Raw genomic sequence first — 9174 nt, 5'->3', positions numbered from 1 at the left:
AGATGAGTAAATAAAAAAATAAAATAACAGTTCAGAACTATAATGGAGGCAAAAGAAGAATATAACTTAATAGAAACTTAATATTTTCTAGCTAACTTCGACAGGATTGACAGTTGGAAAAGTATTTATTTATATTTAAAAAGCTGATCTGAATTTCAGATTGCTTTTAGCTTCATAATTGATTTGATACATTTCAGAGCCACAGATGTGATTATTTATGCGGGTAATAAAACCAACAATCATCTAGAGAGGATTCTGGCTGGCCATGATTTTTTGCAAGGCTTTGCATCAACATCAATTGCACACCAGACCAAATAAGCTAGGCCTATACTAAATATCTGCAGTGTGTGATAGCTTGCCTATATCACCGGCCTCTAGGAGGCATTATTGAGCACTAATCCACTAATACCATTAGTAATAAAAAAAAACCCCCACAGAGATATGGAGCTGAAAAACCTTTTGTTCTTAATGTTCATTGTTCATACAAAGTCTCTCACATTTCTTCTTATGATTTTTTTTTTCAATATGGAAATTTTATGTTTATATAAATGTAATGTAATGTACTACATTTTATATAAGTGTATTATAAAAAAAACTACCTCAGTCTGAATTGATTCAGCTCCTACTGTCTGTATGCGTCTAGTATTTCAGTAATGCTCAGAATTTATTTCAATCTTTCTTTTCTGCACTTCATTCTGTTTTCAAGGTCAAACAGGCGGATTTTTAAAAGACTTGACGTGGAATCCCAAACCAACCAAATAAAAAGTACATCATGCATTACCAATGTCACAGATTAGCCTGACATAGTCCTACATTATCATTAGTGTATTTGAGTGCCATTAAAAACATTTTGTGCTTTGTGCCATGATTTGACTCAATGAAACATGGTCCTCTGCCATGCACACTCCATATCCACCCACTACCATCTCATAAAGACAACCATTCATACTCTGTTTTACTCTGGCAACAGATTCACGGCACGCTGGCAGATGGTCTGTGGTTGCCAGTGGTAACCACTCTCAGCGAGAAGCAACAGTTGCTCTTCTCTGCTCCCTTTGAGAGAATAAAAAGTCAAGAGGTATTGGCATATCACTGCCTTGCCACAAAATGGGCAAGCCTACAAGATAATTACAACTGACAACACGGAACAGCAATCCTGGCATGATGGGAAAGGAAATTGTGTCAGGGGAATACTTTGTTACATCGATCTCTACTTTTCTTGATTGTATTTTAGTACAAAAAAGCTTAATATGTACTGTGATTATTTGGCCAGTCAAATGCAACTGAAATGCACAAACACAGAACAGATGTGTTGTGTCAGTGTGTAGAGGTTGGTACAGCAAAGCTGCTGTTTTGACTCTGTTCCTATGGCTGGAGTGCCGATTGTGGCTGGGCCGGAGAGGACACGCAGAGCAAACAGGAGAAGGGAGGAAGTCGGAAGAGTTGATTGTTGGAGTTGCGATGGACTTCTTCTGCATTGAATGAAGACATTGTGCCACACTCCTGATGTTGTCCTTTGATGTTCTGGTTGAGAGAGTCCTCTCTCTCCTGAATGAGCACATGGCTGGTTGTGGGTCAAGGCCTGCTGCCCTGGGGCCTAGTGTGGCCATGCAGGACAGCTATGCAAATGTACCGAGAAGGCCAAGAGAGGGAATAGCTTGTGTAGAGGCCATTTAAAGTCTGAGAAAGGTCCCATCTCACAGGGTTGGCTCGACCAATGAGAAAGGGGGAATTTCTAAGCGGAAAATGTATGGCTCTGTCTCAAGTGTGGTTAGACATAGACCTTGTTTTTTGTGTTCATTTATACTCAGATAGATATAACAAGCAAACACTGCATTCTATGAGAAGGTGATGTACACTAAAGTGTGAGTCATTAAATGAGGATTAATTAGATAGGAGACACGATACAGGTGGGGTTACATTGACCGTTGGTTCTATCATAAAATACATAGTATCAGAGACATAATAGTATCAAAAGACACTACACAAGACAGTAAATCATTCACACAGTGTCCTGGGGTGCATGCTCATTTACAGATCAGTTCGTCCATAAATTAATGCAGGAAAGTCTGTTTTAAGGGCTGTGGGTCTTTCCTATGGCCTCTGCTTTTTCCACATGACCACATTTTTTTAACAGCAATAAAACCAACTTATCTGATCTTAGTCATGGTAACCAAGACCCTTCTTGCCCTTGTTGGGGGGATGGGACCATAGATCCCAGAGTGAGTTTTAAAGATTATTTGTTAAATATAACACATAATTGTGTCTGATTTCTTTGTCTCAGTCGTTACACCAATAATATCCAAAGTATTGTATCTAACAGATGAAGTTTGTGAAGATAGAGAAAGTCTGTAGCCCATTAGATATTTGCAGAATGAAAGAAAAGGAAAAAGAGAAGAAGCAGCAGAAGAAGAAGCCCTGAGTCATCTGAAACTAAACATTTAGTTTGCTGTGACTACACAGGAAGTGACTGGGGAAAGTACCCATTTAATTTCTTTTTACTTCTCTTGCAACCATTTAATGATGCACTCAGGATAAAATATACCCTGACAGGTCTTATTAGGTCATCATCATATTCCTTGTAAGGCACACAGAATAAGTTAATGAGCAATTGTGGTTTTAACACCTTTAAAAGAACATGTCTGAGAGATGGAAACATAATTTGATACCAAGGTACATACTCCGAAGGAAAATATCCACTCAATCTTACAGAACAGAAGAGACAAAATATCTTACATTTGAAAATGATCAAACATATCAGATATAGTAGAATATATGTAAAAGATTAAAGAAATCAATAATATAGAATAATCATGCATCATAAGAAATATATAACAATTAAGTATTATAAAATAAACTGATAGATACCAATGACTAGAATTCATAAATAAAAGATTCATTAGATTCATAAAAAGGAAAAATTAAAAAAGAGAAATGAATAAAAGACAACAACAAAAATAATAAAATTGAATAAATTCATTTGAATATGAATATTTGCATACACACATCACCGCAATATACGTTACTAGTTACATTTTCTCATTGCCTACTGTTTTATGAATACGAATTTGATACACTACTCTTTTCACACACATATTTTTTTACCTACTTTATATAGGGAAGTATGCATATTTGATTTGAATGCAGCCTAACAGTAATCGAAAGCCCTTGAACAACCAAACGCACAATTGCATTGGATTGCCTATACCATGTACTTTGGAAATTAACTAGTATGATATTCTTTAAAGTACCATGTAAATACCATTTTACGTTAATACGGTATTCATTAGCTATACTGTATTATGATGTGTCAATGTTAATACCATGATTACCGTCCCTCAATGTATAGGAAAGGTAGAAGACAGGCCTGGTTTCACAGACAGGGCTTAGATTAAGCCAGGATTAGGCATTTGATCAATTAGGACATTTAAGTAGCTTTTGAAAATGCACCTTTGAAAAAAAAAAAACATTACTGGTGTCCATTTTGAGACAAAACAATGGCACTGACATATTTTTAAGATATCTCAGAGCAAGTTGCTTTAGGTTAAACAGCTCAAACATCAATTTCTTCTAGGACTATCTTAAGCTTAATCTGTGAAACCGGGGGATATTGTCATCTATTTGGGTAAAGTAAAGACATGGTTTAGAAGATGGATTTTTCTTTGCACCTTTTCAGTAATAACATTTTGTTGTTGGTATTAAAAAATAAGTTACATAAGCTTTAAATGTAGCAAACTACGTTCCACTAACCCTGTGTCAAGATATCCATGCAACTGAAAGCTTGCAGTATCAGTAAGTGTCCAGAGAGGGGCGTCAGTAGAGGAGTAGGACAAAGGGGCTGGACGAGAAGCTCGTGCGCTTTTACACTGTGGATCCCGTTCAGAGTGGAACACGCTGACAGCATCGGCTCCTCTTTCTGCGTCTGTGTGTGTGCACACCGATAGTCAGTGTCAGCAGACACTTTCCACCGCATTGCAAAAACATATTTAATCTCATTTCCTCGGAGGAGACGCGTTCCATCGCTGCAGACGCACAGCGCATGTCCCTCTAAACCCGAGTCCACCTGTGTGTATGTGTGAGGGGGAGAGATTTGTTCATTTCCAGGAACGGGGCTGTGCAAGTCTTCTTCCACACAGGACCGCGAGGAGAATCCGTCCTAGTCATCTACGGGAATAACGGCTTTGGTTTTTCGACGGAGTGATTATTATGCGCGTCCTGTGCGGATTATAAGAGACGAACTTAGTCGCACGTTTGGTCCTGATCCAAAGAGACTGGTCTGCTCGTTCCAGCAGGGAATACGCGGGTTCGGAAGAAATTCCCGTCCAAATTTGAGTACTTGGGGAAAGACAGAAGAAGCACAAAATGCCACTTGCTCAACTGGCAGAACCATGGCCCAAAATGGAGCTGGTGCAGTTGGAGACAGAGGTGAGAGGTGGTGAAATCACAGCACTAAAATGAACTGATTTAATGAGTCCTCAAGGTTCCTCTATCCGTGCTAGAGGTCCACGTGTCTGTCATGTGGAGTTCACGAGAATTACAGCAATCGTATAAAAATGTGAAACTTTATAGTGAAATGAGAAAAAAAACAAAAAACTAAACACTGTTGCAGAGTTCTGCAGGTATTTGCAGACTTGACTCAGTGTTCTTTTGGAGCGCGAGCATGACGCGCCGCGCTGAAGTAGCGCTGGTGAGATGTTTTGTAACGCTGAAGGGTCATTCCACGAAAAGGTGCCTAGATCAATGTTTTTAACAATAAAAAACTGTCACTAACTTTTACTATAACGTATAATAGACATTTTTCAATAGACAATCGATTATTTATGGATGCATGTTTTGGCCTGTCCCTAGCACTGTTTCCAACTTCTGCAATGCATATGCACGGTTTGATTTTTGTAAAAAGTCCCAAAATATAAAATAATATATTAAGAAAATGAAAGCTCTTTTTAAGCTTTGACATGGTTATATGCAGCAGCCGTTTTATCATCATAACTGTCATTAAAATAATTTACAATTCAATTAAAAACATAATTCTTTCAAGATTCAAGGACAAGTGTCTCTCTCTCTATAGTGTATTTTGTTTATCATTTTACTTTAATATTTAGTTTGATTCAGATGATTTTACGTAATCAACCCTTTTACAATGAGTGTGCACAGTGAACAATATATCAACATTAAATAAACAGTTCACTTAAAAATGAAAATTATGTCATCACATACTCACCCTCAAGTTGTTTCAAACCTGTATGAATTTCTTTCTTCTGCTGAACACAAAAGAAGATCTTGTGTCAGTAACTAAACAGTTGATGGACCCCATTGACTTACATAGTATTTTTTTCTCCTACTATGGAAGTCAATGGGGTCCATCAACTGTCTGGTTACCGACATTCTTCAAAATATTTTCCTTTACGTTCAGCAGAAGAAAGAAATTCATGCAGGTTTGAATAAACTTAAGGGTGAGTAAATTATGACAGAATTTTCATTTTTAAGTGAACTATTCCTTAAAATTTTCTTCTAATGACCACCTTGTAGTGTCATGACCTTGGTCAGTAGGCTAGAAATGGATAAATGAATTGCAAAATTGTCAAGCCTATCTACCATTTTATTATAACCCCTGGTTTCACAGACAAGGCTTAAGCTGGTTCCAGACTAAAATGCATGTTTGTGCTGTTTTAACTAAAAGCAACTTGCACTGACATCTTAAAATATGTCAGTGCCATTGTTTTGTCTCAAGATGCACACCAGTAATGTCTTTTTCTATGACACGTTTACAAAAACGTCTTAAGCTTCTTAATTAAACTAAGGCCTAGTCCTGGCTTAATCTAAACCCTGTCTGTAAAACCCGGCCTATATGAGTCATTGTGGCGTATGGGACAAAACTGTTGCTTTATTTGCATTTATGTTTTTGCTTTAAAATACATCATGGTGAATCCCAATAACAGCTACATGTTTGTAATAATCCACTGGTATCTGTAGTATACTATAAGCTGCTCTCCTGTTATGCAGCTTTCATACAGTGAGCTCTTTTCATTTCCTTTTCGTTTGCATGTTACATTCAGATACGTTGGTTTGAGGAATCATATCTTTTGATCATAGACCACAGTGTGCTAAAAACTCCTAGTTAATGTCAGTGTTGTACTACAGTAAACTTTCAGGCCCTTGCATTGTACAGCACTGGAATTTGCTCCACCAGCTTTGGCTGGAGACCAATCTTATAACTACAGGGCAAGCAGAGACAATATGGCCTGTGAAGTCCATGATTAATGAGAATGGAAGGAAGATTTCGTTTCTTATCTTGCTCTCAGACTAATGCTGATTTCTTTTGAGAATAGCAATATGAGACGTGTTATTTAGTCTTTTGTTCCTGTCGTTGTAATCTGTGCAATTTAGATCTTAAATTAACTTTCCTTTTTCCTTGCCTTCTGGTCGCTCACCACTGTAATAGGTTCACCAATCAGGCGACAGCCGGTTCGCTGCAGAAACATTCTCAATTCTTCTCAGTACTTTGGATGAAATTCTTTCTGCAGATGAAAAAGAGAGGAGAAATGAATCTAGATTTCAAAAATTTTGCAGAATAACTGTACTGATTAGAATCTTACTACAGCGTATCAGCAAGTACCACAAGACCTTAAAGTGCTTCCTGATGCAGACTAGACCAAAACATGCACATGATGTCAAACCAGTCATTTTCAACTTCATGCTTCATCCTTGACAGTTTTCACTGGCAGTTTTTACATACTTGCAGTGATTAAAGACAAAAGCCTCCAAACACGCATTGTTTGGAGATACAAGATGCCGGATAAATGTGCAGGCAGAGTCCAAATGTAACACTTGCACACCTGCCATTAGTGAGTAAATTGGGCTTGATTCTTACCAGCCATGTAAATGTTTTTTTGCATTATTTAAGATGAATAAATAAATAAACTCTAGATAAACAGAAGTTGCATTAGTTGCAACAGAAGTGTTCTTTAGTATATGACCATGCAAACAGAATCATCAGCAAGTATCAGGTTATCATTGTTACAGTTGAATTTAAAGGGGTACTTCACCACTGGAAAAATGGGCTTTCAGTAAAACTTGGCTGCACTAGATGTCTCTTTTTTGAATTCATTGCTACCTGACTAGAGAAAATATCTTCCCTTTTGCTATGTATAATATTCTTTCTCAGCCCTCCAGACAGTAGCTATATATATATTTAATGTAGCCTAATTAAATTAATATCATAATCGTGCGACTAGTTGATTAGTGCTTAAATGAAAAATCTTTTGTCGGGGCTGTCCTAATATTTTGTTGAGGTTTTGCTCAGAGCACCTGCTGTTCACGTCTTTGATGGCTGTGTGCTCTCTGGGTTTCAGCAGTGATGTGTGTTTGTAATCATACCTACTGCATAATGGTTGGGATTATTATTACAATACCCTGCAGCTACATGAAACCTGGAGCCTGTTCAACAAGGACTTCCTCCAAAGTTTGGAGAACAACGGAAAATATTTGAGGCTGTATTCTTCCATTAAAGGACAGGCGTTCTGTGAGCTCCAGGAGTCACGAGTTCTGTTCTCACTCCTTCACCGGAAAATGTATTCCTGTGAACCCGGGAGCCTCCCAGATTTGCTGGAAGCTGTTTGACGTTATATCACAGTGTATGAGGCCCTGTCTGTCCCACAGGGAGGGTTTATGTTTCACTCGGAAGAGCCAGTTTGACTGTGTTTTACGAGGTTATCTTTAAACTGAGATGGATCCACAACAGAATTCAAACATCACATCACGTGCGTTGATCAGATGTTCTCTGCTCTAGATGTTCACTTTCAGTTCTAAAAGAATATTCTAATAGAATATGAATTAAATTCAGTCAGATTTCTTCCGCTTGCTTTTTTTGTTCTTGCATCTTTGTAAATACCACACACACAACGCCACATCCTTTCAGCATATGTTCCGTCGGGAATATCAGATGTTTAAGTTTTGTGTTTCCGGTCTCGGCTGTCGGTTTGTGCAGCGGTCTGAAACATGAGAAGTCATAGCAGCGCATGATGGCTGGGAATATGGAGATGATGTGATCCGGAACTCTGAACTAAAAGTCGAATTTCTTTCTGTCATCTATTTTTTGAAATCCCACTCTTCTAAAGTCTCGCTCTTTGAAAGTATTGAACGTTTATCTTTAATTCATCAGAGAGTTTTAATGATTAATTTGTGGTTTCATTCATGATTGGATTCTTCTGTCATTTCTTTGTCTTCCTTTCCACTTATCTCTCTGTGTCTAACTTTTCTTTATCCCCATCGCTCCTGCTTTCTGTTTCCTTTCTTTTAACCGGGCCACACACATTCTGTCAGACCTTCGTCTTTGTGCCACATCCATTGTCTTTCAGTCTTGTACAACGCTTTACAATGCAGTCTTGCACGCCTGTCAGGTTTGACACTGAATTAGACACAAATGTTTTGTGTGTCAAATGCCTAAATCATCCGCAAGTTGACAATTCTGACTTTATTTATTTATTTACTTTATTTTCTTCCTTTTATTTATCATTTTCCTTCCTTTACTTGCCCTATTTTACTTGCTTTCCATTTCATTTCTTTCCCCTAACTTGGTATATCCAAACAGCATCACCTGATCTGTACAGTAGGTTAAAGTTGAGACTACATAATGGCCTATAGTTGCATTTCAATGTCCTTTCTCTAAAAATAGTGTGATACCAACCCTCTATGCACACCTTGGCAATATAATCGCCATTGGCTAAATTGTTTTGGTTACTCGCCAGACTGATATACTATTTTATATATAATTCCACCAAATCAGCTTATCTTTGTAAAATGGCACCGCTTTTTAAATATCTAAATGTACACTCTTAAAATCAGTCCATCAAGCATTATATTATGATAATCAATCATTATTTAATGAGAGAACTTTAGTAATTAGAACTAAAACTTGATAATCATATTTATCATTTTAACTGAACTTTGGACTGGTGGTGGTGCTTAAAATATTGTTGGTCATTCAGTGTTTCTGTAAAAAAAAAAAAAAGATAATAGTAGGCTAATTCATAATAGTAATTATTATTAAAAGATAATAATCCTACTACTAATTCTACAACTAATAATGACAATATACAACACATGAGCTGCTGGGTTCATGATTGTTAATCATGTTGTCAGCGTTCGCTCGAACTGATTTGCTGAAATTTAAAC

The 9174-nt window shown here is 37.3% G+C and overlaps 1 protein-coding gene across 2 annotated transcripts in view; it reads left to right on the top strand.

Annotated features, from left to right (window-relative positions):
• Window positions 1-3871: 3871 nt before the first annotated feature.
• Window positions 3872-9174, top strand: part of rps6ka1 (ribosomal protein S6 kinase a, polypeptide 1) — a 72494-nt gene continuing 67191 nt past the window's right edge. The window contains exon 1 of one of the 2 annotated variants that reach the window (XM_056234026.1): window positions 3872-4425. In XM_056234026.1, coding sequence (XP_056090001.1) covers window positions 4363-4425 — 63 coding nt within the window. In that variant the 5' untranslated portion in view covers window positions 3872-4362. The remainder of the gene's footprint in view (window positions 4426-9174) is intronic. The other variant, XM_056234027.1, reaches the window with a different exon arrangement.

The sequence above is a fragment of the Rhinichthys klamathensis genome, unplaced genomic scaffold (assembly GCF_029890125.1).
Source record: "Rhinichthys klamathensis goyatoka isolate OS25496 unplaced genomic scaffold, OSU_Roscu_1.1 h1tg000387l_1, whole genome shotgun sequence".
NCBI classification, from domain to species: domain Eukaryota; kingdom Metazoa; phylum Chordata; class Actinopteri; order Cypriniformes; family Leuciscidae; genus Rhinichthys; species Rhinichthys klamathensis.
The sequence above is the reverse complement of the archived record's forward strand: the minus strand, read 5'-3'. Positions and strand labels throughout refer to the sequence as shown.